Below are 20,743 nucleotides of genomic sequence, written 5' to 3' on the forward strand. Positions count from 1 at the left end.
TGTATTGCAAACCGAAATATCGGGCAAAAAAATTTGTTTTTTTAAAAAACAAATATATTTCAGTTATTCTAGCTTTTATTGTTTGTTCTCTCAAGCTCGTCACCTCCACCGTTGGGATCAGTCTGCCATTAATATTTTGTATTTGAGATAATTTGCTGATCCAGGTCTACAAGTGATCCGGCACCACTCATTGGTTTGTCGCTGTGGAATTGCAGATTTTATTGTATTCACTGCATAATGCAATTCAAACGATTTGATTGCCTTAGCGGCCATGGTATATGAGCCATTATACAATGCCCGAAAAAAAAAGACCATTAAATTGTCTTCTTATTGTTCTTGCAAAGCGAGATCAGCAAATCTAGCAACATTTCTTGACGGTTTTTAATAAAACAATTATTCCACCCATGCTTGTTGGATCTATCATCTCATATCCAATGGGCACTCGTGGAATTATAATTAATTATTATAATTATTATTGTTCAATAGACCATAAAATGATGCCATAAAAATTATGTTCAAAAAGTGGCAGCGAAACCACTGAGTTTTCAACATTTTACATTGTCATCTTATCGTCTATAAGAGTATAAAACATAGAAAACTGCCATTGATTTGTTAATTCAAATCATACATCATTAAGACATGGTATCAATTGAAAACGTAAACAGTTTGAAGTCAGTTGGAAATTTTATGAAAGTAAAAAACTACTCTTATAGCTATAAAAATATAGAGAGAGCTGAATAAATATGGCCACATGATACTGAGTGATATTAATTCCCACAGCTAAGTACATGTGTACTTTTCCCCCAGGGGGGAAGGCTCAAAAGCGACAGGGGTGGGGATGCTCAGAGGATAATTGAAGGACTGAGAGCTGCATAACCATCTGACATCAAAATTTGGTGTCTAATATTTTGGTTTTCTTTTTCCCAAAAACTACGAATAAACAAATGGAAAAAGAACACAGAGTAATATTCTCTGACAAAACTGAAGGCCATTGCAAAAATTCTCACACTTTTCAGTAAAACCAAAAATTGGCCAAAAATTTGAAACAAGACAGTTATACTCTTGAAGCGCTCCAAATTGACTTTGATGTGATCATACCTTGATTGCTAAAAATACTACCATTCCCTTGGAAACATCCTAAGTGATGCAAAAGTCCAATATTTACAATCTTTTACAGTCACCAGTTTTGAAATTAAGGTCAGTTTTGTTCATGTTGTTAAATTAACCATTGAATTGACATAGAAACCAGACTATAACTAGTAAGCAGAATGTTTATTGTTGCATGAATCTTCTTGCTCACACAACACCAGTGTAGCTCAGTGGTATATTTATCAGAAGGACACAGCTTCAACTCTCCTTTAAGGAGAAATTTCCAAGTATGCCCATCTAATTGACTGAAAAATACATCTATTAACAAACTTGAAGTTCTCCTGAAATGGTACTTCTCAATCACCACCAAGCAGGGCCATAGCTAGCATGATGGGACAAGACTATGCACTCGCCTCGTCTACATTTTAACCCCAAATTAAAAATACTGTACTGTTAATTAAAAAACTAAGTCGCTGAATCAGCATTTGTGACCACGTCCTGAAAGGTTAACCCTAATAAGATGACCAAAATTACTGGAAAGTTCCAATGATTCCAGAAGGCGATTTGTTCCTAATGTGGGAAGTAAAACAAGATTCGAATGGTGAGTTGGCAGATCATCCCTCAGTCGACCCCTGTTCAGGCTTGTGCCTTTGGTGCTTGCAACAGCCTTGCCTCACATCTTATGAATGTGTGGCTATGGCCCTGCCAGCAAGCATAAAAAGTTATGACGCTTAACACAATTCTTGCAACTGGCCTTAAGATAAATAAAAGGATGATAGTGAGTAAATATATATTTTGATATATGGGCCATACAGGTTTGAGGAAAAAAGCCAAAACTTCCATGGTGTCAAAATTTCCTGTAACTGTTGATGCCACACAGATCAAGAACCAGTACACGCTGTGCCTAAAAATACTGTTTCATTCAATAACCCTTTTTAAAAGCCTTGATATCAACTTGTCTATTCTCCTCACAGTTTTTGCTACGTTTCCTATAGCACTTGTTAGGAGAATTTGTTTGAGAATAGCTACTAGGACTTAAAGAGTCAAGATTCAGACTTGGTGGTGGATTCAGCTTGTTTTGCTGCAATACGCTTTTCAACTTCCCCTACAAACTTAATTACATCATTGGCAAACAGCTCAGGCTCTTCCAAGGCAGCAAAATGGCCGCCACGGGGCATCTCTGTAAACTGAACAATATCCAGAAATTTGTAGTGAGCCCAAGGTTCAGGCAAGCGAAAAACCTCATGTGGGAAGTCTGCTAATCCAGTAGGAACTGTGATGGGAATCCTACAAAAAATTAAAAATAAAAATGCATTAAACTTAATGAGTGACATGGCAGAAATGAAAATGGCCATATTTCACTTGAAGGAGGGGAAAATATGATGACTCTTCAAAATAGCCAGACTTTCAGTAATGTCTCCCATTTTTCTCAGGTATCATACTTAGTCTCCTAACTGTCACCAGTTATGTTCAGTTATGTCTTCCGTTTTTCTAAGGGATGGCGTTCAGTGTCCTAAATGTCACCAAACCTTCCATACAAGGATCGGCCTTTTCAGCCAATAAGTGCACACTCACAGACAACCCATTGCTTGAATCTATACATTTTTTATAGTCCCAGTTGGGAGAATTGGTTTTAACATCAAGACATTTTAAATAATAATTTAATTTCTTATATAGCGCCTTTTAACATAAGACACAATAAAGAATTAAAAAATTGCCAAATACTTGTGAAATGTTTGTGGCTAGTCTGACGTGGATTTTCATCTTGGCCAAGAGACTCTCCAGAGACGTTTAGAATTAATAGGCAAACTTGATGAGTATCACGCCAGAGTCATGTTCATAGTTCTTGACAAGTATTTGACAATTTTTCAATTCTTTATTGTATAAATTTCAATTCTTGTACATGTGGTTGGGAATTCTTCTGCGATAGAGAGCCAGACTACTAACATCTTGAATTTGTGAACAGGACTTTGAATGTGATGCTCAACGAGTTTACCTATAAATTTTAAAGGTCTCTGAAGAGTCTCTTGGCCGAGACGAAACACCACGTCAGACTAGCCACAAACATAATCTTCACAAGTATAAGACATTTTATCCTTATCAATAATTATTGCACATGTTCTCGGGACAAGCGTATTTGACAAATACTCATGTTGTAGGGGAGAATTAGATGTAACTTTGTCCATTAGGGCTTAAACATTAAACTGAAGTTGTGTTTAAGTTGGGGAGTCACTAACCTTTCCGCTATTAAGAGGTTAGGACTGTGAATAGCTTCGTAATAGAGCCTGATAGAGGAGGTTATGGAGTGTGTTGCCCAATAGATCATCACATTTGTCAACAGGTCGTCTTTGGAAAAACATGATTCCAAACACACTTGAGTATCAGTGGTCAGCTGGCAGCCGCTCGCTATTGCAAACTTCTCCAAAATGTATGCAGCTAGACCAGCAGGGGAATCATTGAGTGCTAATCCAACTGAGTGAGGTCGAGTACCTGAAAACAAAATGTCAATGTTCTATGAGGTTGATAGTTGCATTTATTATTCCGCTCTATTATGTGACTCATTTTGCCAAATAAGGTCAAAACAATGTGCAAAACACAAGGACCACAAAACACTGTAGTGTCCCAGATTGACCAGTTTACAATAGAGCGACAAGGGGCAACAACATTTCACTGGTTTTCTGTGTTATTTACGTCATTGGGATACGTCATACATTAATGGACAGATAATGCCGGCATTGCCTGGTGTGTTTCAACACTCTTACCAGAAAAAAGAAGCTTAAATAGCAAAATCTTTTCGTAGTGGAATCATAAATCTCTTATTCGGCGGTTTTACATACATATATACTATACCATATACCATTTCCGACATTTTTAAATTCACACCTCAACCAACGATCAATGTTGTATGAATTTTGTGACACATAAATGTTTAAACCTATACTGACTTCAACATGGAAAGCAGGATGGAGAGGCCAATCTTCGTGTTTCCAAGAAAATGCTAATCTCAGTCCTCAAACGTATCTAAACTATTTTACCACTTTTTGTAATAGCCAGAAGAATAGTGAAAGTGGATGTTGCATGCCATTCTAGCAAACATGTACATGTACCTTGTAGGTGAAGATATCCTGACTCAGCCAGCACTTTAGCATAGAAGTCCTTGATGGGAAAAATTTTTTTCTGCTCCTTCTCTGGGAAGAAAAGCTTTGCCTGTAAATAGGCAAATGGTGAATTGACGGGCGATGTATTTAACACATTGAGATGAAGTCCTCTGATCTGGCTGAAAAAAAAAAAAAAAATGAAAAATCAACCTCATCATCATTATCTATTTGCCTTACTAAAAGAAGAAATCATTCCCCTTCGCTGGTTTTAATAAATAGAAAATATGATACTGCGTAAGTGTGGCTTGGTTTTACAGATAAAAACTGCAACTTTTTTTCCTTAAAGGTGAAAAAACTAGATGAAGAAGTTATTGATATTTAGAGAGAGTTGCAGATTTTGGGACCTTGGTAAAGGACTGTAAATTGCTTAATGGAGCAAAAAATCTTTTTGTCAGGAAATCATTTTTAATACATGTACATACAATCCACTCTCCTCTTTTCAGTAATTTCTAGATTCACTGTACATGTATGACCTAAAAATTAAACTTGTTCACATGTATTTTACTCATCAGAATTTTTGGACACCCTCAGTTAGACCTGAAAAGTTATGAATATATTCATGAAAGAAATGTGATGTTCTGTTTTAAGTCTGGTAAATAGTCCTAAAGTGTGATGTCACAAATATTTGAATTTTTGAAATTATGGGATTTGTTAGTATATTTAGAAAGAGCATGATGAAAAATACCTACTTGCCAAAAACTCAGCATCTTATTGGAATTTGGGGGTGAGATATTAGTTCTGTTATGCCCCGATGACTCCATAAAAATCCTTCTTATTTTGCCTCAGTTCCAAACGTTAGGGACTGAGGTAAATTAGAAGGATTTGTACCGTGTCATCAGAGCATAACAGAGCTAATATCTCACCCCCAAATTGCAATAAGATGCTGATTTTTGGAAAGAAGGAATTATTTCTTTCTACTGTTTCAGAAAACCTCAGTAAAACCAATAAATATTTCATAAAATTAATTTAGTTTTTGTGATGTCATCAATTTAGGACTCTATAAAATAAATGAATCACGACTTTTACGATCAACGACACAGGCATGCTTTGAAAAAAAATCCAATGTCTCCCCACAGAAGTTGAATCTGTGATCTTTTTACTACACTTTTGATGTAAGATAAAATTCTCCTTTTGTTTGAATCACAGTAGTGAATACAAGGAAATTTGGAAGGAGAATCTAGCTATTTATCAAAAGTCACTTTGGGCTTTTTCCAGGCACCCCTTTAATTGATGCATTTCTTTGGCCTTGCTTGAAAAACAAACTCGGTTACCCTGGATTCATAACTGCCAATGCACTGGTGATCGCACCTCCCCAATCCCCTCCTTGAAGGTAATACGACTCATAACCAAGACGACCCATCAGCTTGCTAAAAACCCGTGCAGCTGCGAACGTATCAAAACCCGGCTTGTGAGGTTGTTCTGAAAAACCATAACCTGGGATCGAAGGGCAGACGATTGAAAATGCAAATTCATCTGTGGAGGCAGCTATAAACTTGGGAATGACTTTGTAGAATTCATAGAAAGAGCCAGGCCAACCATGTACCATCATGATAGGGAGTTCTCGCTGGCCTTTTTTCAGTTCAGCTTTATAATGCACAAAATGGACTTCTACTCCACTGATCCTTGTTTTGAAATTAGGATAGCTGTTCAAAAGAGTCTCTTGCTTGCGCCAATCAAACTTTGTCTTCCAATACTCCGCTATCTCTTTCATATAATCAGGATCTGTGCCATATTCCCAATCGATTCCTTCCAGATTCTCGAAAAAATAAGTCTTGGACAGTCTTTCGTTCAAATCACTGAGAATTTCGTCGGAAAGACTCACATACATTCGGTTTACAGAAGTATCTTCTTGATGATCTTTCTCTTGTCCTCTGCCCCACCACTCTTTCTCATCGAGGCGAGGTACTTCGGCCACAGGTAACAGATATTTGTTGACCAGGAGTGGAATAACTACCACGGAAATACTCACAACCACAACAAAAACCGCGCAGAAGGTCTTGCAACCCATTGCTGATTGACTAGGCTGTAAACTCTGCGAGAAAACCAATGAATAAGTTTTCGAAGTTTTCCCGAAATTAGCTGCTCTCCGCACAAGCTCCCTCCCATGGGTCCTTTATGCCCTAATAAGGAAGTGGTGTTTTCACGCAAAGATGGCGGCTGTATAATTTACCACAATACCTTGCGAACCTAAAATAGAAAACCAATTTTTTTTATTTTGCAATTTTTTAAAATTTTTTCCCTGTAGTAACAATATCATGTATGATAGGCTTTAAGGTAAAGGTTTGAGTGTATTAAGAACTTTTCTGTGCGTTTTTATGAGGTTTTCTAGGAATTTCGTACGCTAAGAATCATGTGTAAAATATACCAGTCGCCATTTTTTTTTTTCGGTGCGATAAAAAAGATAAAATAGGCCTTATCACGGTTTTCGACGCCATTTTGACGAGTAGGCAAACAGGCTTAAAAAGTCACAGTGTTTGTATGGAAATCCGATGTCAAAATAAAACATCGCTTCTGAAAAATACATGAATTGGAAACTTTTGGCACTAGGAAAAGGATTTTAAGAAAAAAATTGGAGGGATGTAACTGTGCCAGAAAGCGTCCAGCTAGTCGTGTTTTGAACGTTCCATACAATTCCCTGTATTTTTCCCCGCGAACTATTTTTAGTAGCAGTTCACGGCTGGTTCGCTATACCGACAAATGTATGGAAAGTTAGAGTACAGACAAATGTACGGTTAAGGGTGTTATATCAAGGGAACGTGTTTAATGTGCAGATGAATTGCACACATTACCCGTCGTCGACAATTACATGTCTCTTGTGATGTCCTTGTCAACTGACAAGGACATCACAAGAGACATGAATGAAACGCTTATAGGAAAATGGCTGAAAAAGAGAGACAGTACAGCCGACGGCGGCACCTCTGGGCACTGTGCCGGAGCGTTGTACCATGATGATGCATCACGAGATTTTGGCCCGCGGATATGCCAGCTGGAGATGGTTCCGCGCTGCTTTCCGATAACTTGTCCCTGACAAGACAGTGAGGGAGAGAAAAGTCGGCCCCTAGACCATATAAGACAGATCCCATTCGTTGGCACCTCACTTCCACCTTACTGACTTAAATTGAGATTCAGCCATGTATATATATGACAATGAAGTCATTTTGTCTTTCATGTGGTTCGTTTTGAGGTTTGAGCACGTGCACGGCTAAAACGATATAATGACAGAAGCCGGGGTGACTCGTGCTCGAACGACCTGTAGTCTCGGAAATACTGCTCGTCTTGGACTCCTTTTATGAGGGGGGTGAATAGGTCTACGGATCGGCGGATTTGGTAAATATTTTAGCCCGGATTCTGGATTCAGCGAAATTTTAACGGATCTGCGGATCCTATGATCACAGCGGATCGCGGTTTTATCCAGTTTTTGGGCCCGGATTTTGGATTTTGGTTGTTAGGAAGTTCAAGTTTGCTCTTTTTTCTCGTATCTGCAAGATTTTGTTTCGATACAGACGTTGGTTACATAAATATTTCGTTGATAGTCATCCTCAACGCTAAAACACAATATCACGCAAGGCAACTCCAACTACTGAAGTCGCTCTGTACTCGCGTATCATCTAACGCGGCAAACACTTTGCGGATTCGGATTTAGTTGATTTTTTGAGCGGATCGACGGATTCAGCCTTTGATTTTAGCGGATCGGCGGATTTACATACCCCTATTCACCCCCCTCTTTTATTGTGTTTTATTCTTACAATTTTTATTGCCGTTTTCCCGAAAACCATTACTCCTTCGATGGATTGTTGACATTTAAGGGAATCAGGTCGTCACTCGAGGAGCTCTGTGAAAGCCGTTGCTATTTTTCTGTTTTTGGCTATTAAGTCAATACTTATTACTATACCATGTAATGAAAATGTGCCACGTTTGTTACTATACAACAACTCAGATGCTAACTGTCGCCCTTTGATGTCTGGTGACATCAATCCTATCCTGGGTAATAGCGCTGCCGGGGTTAAACATCTGATCTGGCTCTGCCTGTCAGCTCCGAAGTACCTCAGGGCTGCATTTTGGGCCCCACGTTATTTCTCATACCAACTAACTTGCCCGATTCGGTCCTGACGAGCCATGTTGCCATGTTTATCGATGGCACAAAGATATATACTGTGCAAATTACTCAGGAAGATGCTGTGTACCTACAAACTGACTTGTTTGCTGGCTATAAGTTGACAGGCATCACACTTACAGCTGGCTGGGATTTTCATTTCTTAAAAGTCTTGTTCGCTGGCAGTGAAGAGTGGGTATTTTTTCCCCAGGAACGTTAAAGAGTAACCAAGATTGACGTAGGGACACTCACCTAGTGTTTAGTGCAACATACGATTAATTTTCTCTAAAAGTGTCGTTGAGTACTCCTGTTTCAACTGAAGATAATGAGAGAAATCTAGTTTTATTTACCTCTCTCCGTAAAAGTTTTAACATTTCACGAAAGACGTACAATTTGACACTTTTGTGATAGCTCCATAAAACAAGACAAGACGTAGAGTCTTGTTGTCAAAGCTGTAAATAGCGTGAGGAAATTCACGCGCTTTTCGCGCCGCAAGTCCCATGTTGCAGAAGAGCGTAAACCTAAAACACAGTCGGTTAAGTCACGGACATGCGCTCGAAATTCATTGTAAACAGGACTACCATTTTTTAGTACAAAGCATCAGAAACCAAGTGACTAAGAGATCAAAAGAGTGCTTCATAGGTCATTACAATCTCGTACCCAGAGTCTTCAGGCTTTTAGGTCAGCGGGGCAACGCCGGGAAGACTCTGGGGACATCGAATTTTATCACCGCAGGATTTCTGCGGTAAAACAATGGAAACCGTTGCGGAACAGCCAATCAAAAAAATTGAATTTTTTCGATGTCCCCAGAGTCTTCCCGGCGTTGCCCCGCTGACCAAAAAGCCTGAAGACTCTGGGTACGAGATTGAGGTCATTAAGACATCGTATCAAAACGTAAACAGTTTGAAGTCAGTTTGAAACTTTTATGAAAGTTAAAAGCTACTCTTATAGCTACAAAAATATAGAGTTAATATGGACACCTGAAACTGAGTGATATTAATTCCCACAGCGAAGTACATGTGTACGTTTGGACATATCCCCCGGGGGGGAGGCTCAAAAGCGACAGGGGTGGGGATGCTCAGAGGATGATTGAAAGGCTGAGAGCTGCACAACCATCTGACATCAAAAGCTGGTGACTAATATTTTGGCTTTGTTTTTCCCAAAAACTAAGAATAAACAAATGGAAAAAGAACACAGAGTAATATTCTCTGACAAAATTGAAGGCCATTACAAAAATCATGTCACTTTTCAGTAAAACCAAAACTTGGCCGAAAATTTGAAACAAGACAGTTATACTCTTGAAGGCCTTCAATTGAACTTCGATATGATCATACCTTGATTGCTAAAAATACTACCATTCCCTTGGAAACATCCTAAGTGATGCTTAAGTCCAATATTTGCACTCTTTTACAGTCACCAGTTTTGAAATTAAGGTCAGTTTTGTTCATATTGTTAAATTAACCATTGAATTGCCATAGTAACCAGACTACAAGCAGTATGCAGAATGTTTATCGTCGCATGAATCTTCTTGCTTACACAACACCAGTGTAGCTCAGTGGTAGAGCATCCGAAATAGCAATCAGAAGGACACAGCTTGAACTCTCCTATAAGGAGAAATTTCCAAGTATGCCCTTGTAATTGACTGAAAAATACATCTATCAACAAACTTGAAGTTCTCCTGAAATGTTACTACTATATCACCACCAAGCAGGGCTGTACCTAGCATGAGACAAGACTATGCACTTGCCTCGTCTAAGTTTTAACCCAAAATTTAAAATATATACATGTATACTGTAAATTGAAAAAATAAGTCCCTGAATCAGCACTTGTGACTGTGTCCTGAAAGGTTAAAGTGCACCTAACCCCCAAATTTTTTTCTCTTAAATAAATCTTTGCACCTGTTCGAAATATATTGCGCTATTTGGTGCCTTTTTCAACCAAATCTTGACTTTTTAAAGGCTGTAAAAGTTATGAAATCTAGCCATCATCTGTTCCATGACAGAGCTAGTAAGGGGCATGGGTCTATTCCTTACTTGACGTCACAAACTGATTTGCATTGTATTAAGTCTTTGTGAAAATGCATGCAAAGCAGTTTGTGATGACATGTAAGGAATAGAGCCATGCCCCTTACTAGCTCGGTCATGGGACAGATGATGGCTAGATTTCGTCACTTTTACAGCCTATAAAAAGTCAAGATTTGGTTGAAAAAAGCCGCAAAAAGGCTCAATGCATTTCGAGTAGGTGCAAAGATTTATTTAAGCGAAAAAAAATTGGGGGTTAGGTGCACTTTAACCCTAATAAGGTGACCGAAATTACTGGAAAGTTCAAATGGATCTCTGTACAGGCTTATGCTTGTACCTCTGGTGCAGTTATAACAGCCTTGTCTCACACCTTCTGAAAGTGTGGCTACAGCCCTGCCAGCAAGGATAACATGTTATGATGCTTTTTTGCTACATTTCCTATGGCAGTTGTTAGGAGAATTTGTTTGAGAATAAATTGGAGATCAGCTGCTTTATTCTCATTGCCTGTATGTTGATTAAATGGTGATCTTGTCAGGAGAAATCAGATATTCATGGCAACTAGGACTTTAAGAGTCAAGATTCGGACTTGGTGGTGGATTCAGCTTGTTTTGCTGCAATACGCTTTTCAACTTCCTCTACAAACTTGATTACATCATTGGCAAACAGCTCAGGCTCTTCAAAGGCAGGAAAATGGCCGCCACGCGGCATCTCTGTAAACTGAACAATATCAACAAATCTGTAGTGAGCCCAAGGTTCAGGCAAGCGAAAAAGCTCATGTGGGAAGTCTGCTAATCCGGTAGGAACCGTGATGGGAATCCTACAAAAAATTTAAATAAAAATGGATTAAACTTATGAGTGACATGGTAGAAATGAAAATGGCCATATATCACTTGAGGGAGGGGAAAATATGATGACTCTTAAAATAGTTAGACTTTCAGTAATGTCTTCCATTTTTCTCAGGTACAGTCGAACCTCTTTATTACAGACACCAAGGGGACAGGGATAAGTGTCCGCATTATAGAGGTGTCCGTTTTAGAGAGGTAGGCTTTATATGGATTTCGGTCTCTCAGGGACCAAGTGAACTGTCCGTAATAAAGAGGTGTCCGTTAGGAGAGGTTCCACTATATCATACTTAGTGTCTTAACTGTCACCAAACCTTCCATACAAGGATCAGCCTTTTCAGCCAATTGCACACCCACAGACAACCCATTGCTTGAATCCATACATTTTTATAGTCCTAATTGGGAGAATTGGTTTTAACATCAAGACATTTTACACAATAAAGAATTGAAAAATTGTCAAATACTTGGGAAATGTTTGTGGCTAGTCTGACGTGGCTTTTCATCTTGGCCAAGAGACTCTTCAGAGACCTTTAGAATTTATAGGCAAACTCGATGAGCATCACGCCAAAGTCGTGTTCATAGTTTTTGACAAAGTATTTGACAATTTTTCAATGCTTTATTGTATAAATTTCAATTCGTGTAAGTGCGGTTGGGAATTCTTCTGCGATAGAGGGCCAGGCTGCAGACATCTTGAATTTGCGAACAAGACTTTGAATGTGATGCTCAACGAGTTTGCCCATAAATTCTAAAGGTCTCTGAAGAGTCTCTTGGCTGAGACGAAATGCCACGTCAGACAAGCCATGAACATTTCACAAGTATAAGACATTTTACCCTTATTAATAATCATTGCCTTTATTCTCGGAACAAGTGTATTTGACAAATATTCATATTGTAGGGGGGAATTAGATGTTTGCCCATTAGGGCTTAAAGATTAAACTAAAGTAAGTGTTTAAGTTGGGGATTCACTAACCTTGCCACTCTTTGAAGGTTAGGACTGTGCATAGCTTCGTAATAGAGCCTCATAGAGGAGGTTATGGAGTGTGTTGCCCAATAGATCATCACATTTGTCAACAGGTCATCTTTGGAAAAACATGATTCCAAACACACTCGAGTATCAGTGGTCTGGCAGCCGCTCCACATGGCAAACTTCTCCAAAAAGTATGCAGCCAGACCAGCAGGGGAATCATTGACTGCTAATCCAACTGAGTGAGGTCGAGTGGCTGAAAACAAAATGTCAATATTCTAGGAGGTTGCTAGTGGCATTAATTATTATTCCACTATTACTGGTATGTCATTTCGCCAAATAAGGGCAAGAGAATGCGCAAAATACAAGGACCATTATACACTGTAGTGTCCCAGGTTGACCGTTTTACAACAGACCAAATATGGACAAAGACATTTCACTGGCTTTGTGTGTTGTTTATGTCATTCGGACACACCATATACTGATGGACAGATTAAATGCCGGCTTTGCCGGATGTATCTCAACACTCTTACCAGAAAAAAAAAGCTAGTGAAATTATACATCTCTTATTCGGTGGTTTTACATATATACTATACCTTATTAAAAACTGGATCATTGTATAATGCAATTCCAGGGTTTTGATTGGCTTAGCCGCCATGGTATATGAGCCATTATACCATGCCAGAGAAGTACGACCATAAATTGTTTTCTGGTTGCTCTTGAATAGCAAATCAGCAAGGCCTACCAATATTACTTAAATGATAGTTTTTTTAATAATTTACAATAAATTATATTATTATTCCACTTGCATTTGTTGGGTATGAGATGATTATAGCCAACAAGGCGCAATTCACACCTCAACCATCAATCAATGTTGTATGAATTTTGTGACACATAAATGTTTAAACCTATATACTGACATCAACATGAAAAGCAGGATGGAGAGGCCAATCTTTTTGTTTCCAAGAAAATGCTAATCTCAGTCCTCAAATGTGTCTAAACTATTTTTAATTACCACTTCTTGTAATACACAGAAGAATAGTGAAGGTGAATGTTGCATGCCATTCTAGCAAACATGTACTTGTACCTTGTAGGTGAAAATATCCTGACTCAGCCAGCACTTTACCAAAGAAGTCCTTGATGGGAAAAATTTTTTTCTGCTCCTTCTCCGGGAAGAAAAGCTTTACCTGTAGATAGGCAAATGGTGAATTGAAGATCGATCCAGTAAACAAATTGAGATGAAGTCCTCTGATCTGACTGAAAAAAAAATTAAAAATCATCATCATCATCATCATTTATTTGCCTTAGTAAAAAAAAAATCATTCAATTTGCAAGTCTAAGGTAATGGCGAGGAGACCGCAAGAAACCACCAGGCTTATAAGAGAGGCCACCTCAGCTGTCATTAATAAATAGAAAATAAGGTACTGCATAAGTGTGACTTGGTCAATTCATGATTTTACAGATAAAAACTGCAACTTTCAAAGGTGAAAAAAATAGATGAAAAAGTAATTGATATTGGGAGAGAGCTGCAGATTTTGGGACCTTGACAAAGGTCGTTAATTGCTCAATGGAGCAAAAAATCTTTTTGTCAGAAAACCATTTTTAATACATACAATCCCCTCTCCTCTTTTCAGCAATTTCTAGATACACTGTACATGTATGATCTTAAAATTAAACTAGCTTGTTCACATGTATTGTAACTCATCAGAATTTTCCCACAACCTCAGTTTCACCTAAAAGTTATGAATATATGAAAGAAATGTGATGTTATGTTTTAAGCCTGGTAAATAGAGTCCTAAAGTGTGACATCACAAATATTTGAATTTTTGAAATTATGGGATTTGTTAGTATATTTGGAAAGAGCACGATGAAAAATGCCTACTTGCCAAAACTCAGTATCTTATTGCAATTTGGGGGTAAGATATTAGCTCTGTTATGCTCTGATGACACCAAACAAATCCTTCTTACATGTATTTTGCCTCAGTTCCAAACGTTAGGAACTGAGGCAAAATTAGAAGGATTTGTATGGACTCATCGGGGCATAACAGAGCTAATATCTCGCCCCCAAATAGGCCTTATCACGGTTTTCGACGCCATTTTGACGAGTAGGCAAACACGTCTGAAATAACAGTGTTTGTATGGAAATCCGATGTCAAATAATTTTCATAAAACATCGCTTCTGAAAACTTCATGAATTGGAAACTTTTAGCACTAGTAAAAGGATTTTAAGAAAAAAATTAGGAGGGATGAACCTGTGCCAGAAAGCGTCCAGATGTGTTTTGAACTTTCCATACATTTGTCTGTATAGCGAACCAGCCGTGGACTGCTGCTAAAAATAGTTCGCGGGAAAAAAATACAGACAAATGTATGGAAAGTTCAAAACACGACTGGACGCTTTCTGGCACAGCTACATCCCTCCAAATTTTTTTCTTAAAATCCTTTTACTAGTGCTAAAAGTTTCCAATTCATGAATTTTTCAGAAGCTATGTTTTATGAAAATTATTTGACATCGGATTTCCATACAAACACTGTTATTTCAGACGTGTTTGCCTACTCGTCAAAATGGCGTCGAAAACCGTGATAAGGCCTATTGCAATAAGATGCTGATCTTTGGCAAGTAGACCTTTTTCACTTGCCGAAGAAGGGAAGAAGGAATTATTTATTTTACTGTTTCAGAATACTTCAGTAAAACCCATAATTATTTCATAAATTTAGTTTTTTGGATGTCATCAATTGAAGACTCTATAAAATAAAATTAATGAGTGATGCATTTTTTAGTCAGTGACAGCCATACTTTCAAAACAAAAAAACAAGTTCTCCCAACAAGAGTTGAATCTATGACCTTTCCATTACAGATGACAGTTTGGATGCTCTACCGCTGAGCAGAAGGAAACTTGTGGGCAAGATTTCTGCATAGCACAATACATTAACTACGTATGTATTTTGCAACTCAAACTCTATTCACGCTCGCCATCTTTTGGAGGGGGTTAGTATGACAGTGGTGCATGTATAACTAATATATGTGGCTGTGCCGAAATCTTCCTGACTTGTGGGAGCTAGACCTTTAAACTAGCATAATGTTTATGCAGGATGTTTGTTGACTGTGAACCTAGCATTTGAATGTTGATGAATGGAAAATGTGAAATGTGATGTTATGTTAACCCAAAAGCCTTTTGAATAAATGATACGGATCATTAATTTCTACTTGCATGGTAAGTATTTCCATTGTACAATATTATTTATTTCACTTGAAGGGGTGCATGAAATAAGGCCCTAAGTGACTTTTTATGAAAGGTCAAATTTTCCTTTTGTTTCACAAGTGAGTACAAGGAAATTTGGAAGGAGAATCTAGCTATTTATCAGAAGCCACTTAGGGCTTTTTCCAGGCACTCCTTCAACTGAAGCATTAGTTTGGCCTTGCTTGAAAAACAAAGTTGGTTACCTTGGATTCATAATTGCCAATGCACTGGTGATTGCACTACCCCAATCCCCTCCCTGAAGGTAATATGACTCATAACCAAGACGACCCATCAGCTTGCTGAAAACCCGCGCAGCTGCGAACGCATCAAAACCCAGCTTGTGAGGTTGTTCTGAAAAACCGTAACCTGGGATGGAAGGGCAGACGATTGAAAATGCAAATTCATCTGTGGAGGCAGCTATCAACTTGGGAATGACTTTGTAGAATTCATAGAAAGAGCCAGGCCAACCATGTACCATCATGATAGGGATTTCTCGCTGGCCTTCCTTCAGTTCAGCTTTATAATGCACAAAATGGACTTCTACTCCACTGATCTTTGTTTTGAAATTAGGATAGCTGTTCAAAAGAGTCTCTTGCTGGCGCCAATCAAACTTTGTCTTCCAATACTCCACTATCTCTTTCATATAATCAGGATTTGTGCCATATTCCCAATCGATTCCTTCCAGATTCTCGAAAAAATTAGTCTTGGACAGTCTCTCATTCAGATCACTGATAATTTCGTCGGATAGATTCACATACATTCGGTTTACAGAAGTATCTTCTTGATGATCTTTCTCCTGTCCTCTGCCCCACCACTGTTTCTCATCGAGGCGAGGTGCTTCGGCCACAGGAAACAGATATTTATTGACCAGGAGTGGAATGACTACCACGGAAATACTCACAACCACAACAAAAACCGCGCAAAAGGTCTTGCAACCCATTGCTGATTGAGTAGGCCGTAAACTCTGCGAGAAAAGCAATCAAGTTTTCGAAGTTTTCCCGACTTTTCCCAGGGTCCTGTATGCCCTAATAAGGAAGTGGTGCTGTCACGCAAAGATGGCGGCAGTATAATTTACCAACAATACCTTGCGAACCTAACACAGAAATCCAACTTTTCCTTCTTTTTTTCTTTTTGGCAAAATTCGTCTCTGTAGTAACAATATTATATATGATAGGTTTGAGGTAAAGGTTCGAGTGTATTTAGAACTTTTCTGTCCGTTTTTATGAGGGTTTCTAGGATTTTCGTACGCTACGAATTATTATGTGTAAAAGGCCATCTTTAACTTTTTTTCGGTGCGGTATAAAAAATAAAATGGTACATGGGGGATTAAAACTACTGTTTTTAGTGCAAAAAGGTGGTTCTAATTGTTCTAAGGCAACAGTTGTTCATCTCTATAACAGCTAATGCAACAATAGAGCAAGGTTCACTTCACATATTGATATAATAGAGACTGAATATCATTTTGAGTCAGTTTGTGTACGTGTAACGGCCTGAACTCAAGAAAGGTCGCGTGCTTATCACAGTTCTCTGAAGTCATAGGGTCAGTTTGTTTGTTTTGTTTTCTGACCCCGCACAAGACGCCCTCCCCCGGCAACCCCTCATCCCACGCCCCTTTCAAGACCTTTCAAGGGAATTCATCACTACAGCCGGCGGCCTGAAAACAAAAGGTGAATAACACTGTCATACGGTATGGAAAGTCAGTATCTAATTTGTACAGGAATCAGTTTTAATGATGTTCTGCATTTCGTACAGACTTAATAATTTCTCACCAACTATTACACTTGCTATACTAGAGCACACCCTCCACTTGCGAGGGTTACTCGCGCGCACGCAACATTTTGCATGACATTTTCAAAGCAATTTACTTATCACTTTGCTTATTGAGTTTATATAGGATTGATGTTTGATGAAATACCAGATCTCTCATACAAAAAAAATATGTCTGTATTCATATAGTTGTCCGCTCGCTTCATCGGAAATCCCTGAAAAAAATAAGGGGCTACTTCAGTTGTCTATCACAAGGAACGAGTTTCTAACACGTTATGCTGATTGAGAACGTACTGACAAAAGCGCCAGCCAGTACAATAGCTAGTGTTCTAGCCTGAAACCCCTGAAACCATACAGTAAGGAAACGCACGCAATACTAACACGTGCAACGCTGAAGGCGTGCTAGTCACGTGATCAGCATGACTGTTTCTCTTGATTCAACAGGGCAAGTACCCGATGGGGCCGCTCGACTAAGAACCCGCTCTGTTGAAATAGAGCTGGCTGGGAACTGAATACATTAGACAGTTAACTGGCTGGAACGTTTCTAAATATCTAGTTTGCTGCAATTTTTTATTAAAACACTCATTCTAGCTGGCTAAAAAAATGTCTCGTTTGTTTTTCCTGTCTGTCTGGACCCCGTCAGGCTCGTAAAAAATCGTATTTGACTTTCCGCTCTAACACCGTCTTTACCAATGATATTTAAAGGCAAGTAGCGCGTCAGGAAACGGCGCCGCGCTCCACTGTTCTGCGTGAAACTATTTTACACAGAACATGACCAGCGCTCTTCTTCCACTCGTAAACGCCATAAAATAGACATGGGCAGGCATTTTTGATAAAATTACCCTCTTCCAGAAAATTGGAATATCCTAATAATTTTTCTCTGACATTCACGGAAAAGATTTCGAATTTTTCGAGTTTTAATATCCTGCTGTGCCGTAATTATTCCGAAAATTTCTCCAGATTGGCGTAGGAATTTCCTGTGAAACAGGCCCTTGATCTTGGACACTTAAGCGGGTTGCAATCCTCCTTGCAAGCGCGTTAATGTATTCATCAACGTTATATTTCAAGGGAACGTATAGAATTGGCTGACAAGCTAAGGATATGACAACGGACATGAATGAAACGCTTCTTTCCACGATGTCTTCGGTCGACTTGCCTCCAGCCTTAATATCAAAATGGCTGAAAAATAGAGAAAATACAGCCGACAGCGGTACCTCTGGACACTGTGTCTGAGCCGTGGCATGACAATGCACCACGAGATTTCGACCCGCGGTTCGCTAATGCCAGCTGGAGATGGCTCCGCGCTACTTTCCGATACCTTGACCCCGACAAGACAGTGAGGGAGAGAAAAGTCGGCCCCTAGACCATATGAGACAGATCCCTTTTTGGCATGCACAACTTATTAAAAAACCCACAGTCGCGGCAACAACATGCTTGGCCTTGAATTGTTATAACAGCGTGCCGAACTCAGTGGACCGTCTCAATGTAACCGATATATTGTCTCCAAAAGATACGGGGATTTTTACAGACCATAGCGTAATTATTTTCCAGTTTAACGCTTTTATAAAAGCCCCACCAAAAACCCTGAGATTTGTCTACGATTAGTATGCAAACTGAGGCAACTTTGAGGGCCTGCCGGTCAGCAATTAGCCTCTCTTCGATCATAGCAATAACGATATAAATACTGCGGACTAGCATCAATGGAAAGACATGTTTCTTGCAGTGGTCTCTGATTCCCAAGGGGCCAGTTAAACGGAATCCCATACTTTTTGGAAGTCTGGTGCCATACCTAATTTGACCAAGAAAAAGGTATCTATAAGACAAAAGCTGAAATTATCTCCCTCGAGCCACCGGAGGGAGAAGTTAAAAAAAACTTGCGCAAAACGCGCATGCTGCGGAAAAGCCGTGATGAGTTTCTTGGTTTCGTCGACGAGTCCGACCTCAACACAAACCCAAAGCGTTTTGGTCTATGTTCAAGCTATATTCCAAACCGCATACAATTCCTGATCAATCGAGTCTTGACGCCAATGTCAGCCAGTGCATTCGCAGACCCAGGTAATTGTACGCCGTTAAGATCTTCAGCTGAAAATCCTCGGTAAATAGCCAATCTGTTTAACTCCTACTTCGTATCAGTTTCCGCCCATGACACCCCCTCTCTCTCCCCCCCCCCCCCTTCCCCTTCATCTAGAAGCGCTGCCAATGCACCAGCCTCTCCTGATATTGGACGCAAAGTCCAATCCGTGCTCGAACTCCTTGATGTCACGAAAGCCACAGGGCCTGATAAAATCCTAGCGAAACTTCTTAGGGAAACAGTCTCTGTAATTACACCATCTCTCTGTAAGCTGTTTAACAAGCCATTAAGCACTGGTTCTTTTCCGCAGAACTGGAAGGAAGTTAACGTTGTTCCTGTTTTTAAAAAGGGTGTGGTTGAGTGCACAGAGAATTACAGGCCCATCTCCTTACCGTCACTGGTAACCGATGTCTTGGAGCGATGTGTATTTAACACTTCAAAGATAGACTGTACAAGGTTGAAAGAGAGTTGTCAACATGCATGGATTCATTAGAGGTAAATCATGCACCTCCAACCTCTGGAAGTTTTGGACCACGTGGGCTCCCTAATAGACGACGGAAAACAGGTGGACATGATCTATATGGCTGGTCTAAGGCTGGCCTTCGATAAGCCTTCGGCTGCCTGCTGTAAAAGTTTCACGAGCTCGGATTTGGAGGCATCGTTTTTCATTGGTTTAGCTCTTACCTGATGGGTCGCTACCAACTTGTAACAGTGCTGGGTAAAACCTCTGATGCTTGTCAGCCAGTCCGGAGTACCTCAGGGCTGCATTTTAGGCCCGATGGTGTTTCTCATCTATGTAACTAACTTGCTCGATTCGGTCCTGATGAGCCATGTTGCCATGTTTGCCAATGGCCGACAAAGATATATACTGAACAAATTAAGTCTCAGGAAGATTCTGTGTACCTACAAACTGACTTGCTTGCTGGCTAGTTGACAAACATCACATGCACTTACAGCTGGTTTGGATTTTCATCCAAGTCTGACGGCAGTCTTGCATTCCTCGCTGGCAGTGAAGAACGGGGACACTCAGCTAGTCAAAGTGCAACATACGATTTTTTTTTTTCAAAAAGTGTCGTTAATTCTGGTTCAACTGAAGATGATTAGAGAAATCTAGTTTTATTTACCTCTCTCCGTAAAAGTTTTAACGTTTTACGAAAGACGTACAAATTGAATGTAACACTTTTGTAAAAGCTCCATAAAACAGGACAAGACGTGGCGAAGACCATCTTTGTCAATGCTGTAAAGAGCATGAGGAAATTTACGCGCTTTTGCGTCGAGTCCCATCAGTTACAGAAGAAGAGCTTAAACTTAAAACACAGTTGGTTAAGTCACGGACATGTGCTCGACCATCATTATAAACAGGACTACCATATTTTAGTACAAAACCATCAGAAACCAAGTGACTAAGAGATCCGAAGAGTGCTTCTAAAAGTTTCGGCTCCTGGTTTCGGTCCCCGAAAAAGTAGGAGTCAAAATTCAATATTGAACAGAATCTTACT

At 39.4% G+C, this 20,743-nt stretch overlaps 3 protein-coding genes and 1 long non-coding RNA gene across 5 annotated transcripts in view; 1 reads left to right on the forward strand and 3 right to left on the reverse strand.

Moving 5' to 3' along the window:
• Nucleotides 1-233: 233 nt before the first annotated feature.
• LOC146455735 (epoxide hydrolase 1-like) lies at nucleotides 234-16,433 on the reverse strand. Of its 2 annotated transcripts, XR_014858955.1 has the most exons (5): nucleotides 15,610-16,433; nucleotides 13,255-13,424; nucleotides 12,174-12,423; nucleotides 10,732-11,178; nucleotides 234-1,768 (listed from the first exon to the last, which is right to left on the reverse strand). XR_014858955.1 is itself a non-coding variant. In XM_085093874.1 (4 exons), the coding sequence occupies exons 1-4, from the start codon at nucleotides 16,344-16,346 to the stop codon at nucleotides 10,935-10,937; spliced, it is 1,401 nt and encodes a 466-aa protein (XP_084950000.1). In that variant the 5' UTR covers nucleotides 16,347-16,433; the 3' UTR covers nucleotides 9,835-10,934. The 2 variants fall into 2 exon arrangements, 1 of the variants encoding a protein (XP_084950000.1); XM_085093874.1 differs by lacking the exon at nucleotides 234-1,768 and having other exon boundaries at nucleotides 9,835-11,178.
• Nucleotides 2,074-6,358, reverse strand: LOC146455736 (epoxide hydrolase 1-like). The gene is made up of 4 exons (XM_085093872.1): nucleotides 5,519-6,358; nucleotides 4,197-4,366; nucleotides 3,327-3,579; nucleotides 2,074-2,376 (listed from the first exon to the last, which is right to left on the reverse strand). Exons 1-4 carry the CDS (start codon nucleotides 6,253-6,255, stop codon nucleotides 2,133-2,135), a joined length of 1,404 nt encoding a protein of 467 aa, XP_084949998.1. The 5' UTR covers nucleotides 6,256-6,358; the 3' UTR covers nucleotides 2,074-2,132.
• LOC146455737 (adenosine receptor A2a-like) overlaps nucleotides 7,575-20,743 on the reverse strand; it is a 98,491-nt gene continuing 85,322 nt past the window's right edge. The window contains exon 2 of the mRNA XM_085093883.1: nucleotides 7,575-7,818. The gene's annotated coding sequence lies outside the window, so the exon portion shown is untranslated. The remainder of the gene's footprint in view (nucleotides 7,819-20,743) is intronic.
• LOC146455738 (uncharacterized) lies at nucleotides 8,411-9,838 on the forward strand. The gene is made up of 2 exons (XR_014858961.1): nucleotides 8,411-8,982; nucleotides 9,211-9,838. It is a non-coding gene; the product is annotated as an uncharacterized LOC146455738 (long non-coding RNA).

The sequence above is a fragment of the Pavona decussata genome, unplaced genomic scaffold, assembly GCF_977016875.1.
Source record: "Pavona decussata unplaced genomic scaffold, jaPavDecu1.1 SCAFFOLD_270, whole genome shotgun sequence".
In the NCBI taxonomy this organism is placed as follows: Eukaryota; Metazoa; Cnidaria; class Anthozoa; order Scleractinia; family Agariciidae; genus Pavona; species Pavona decussata.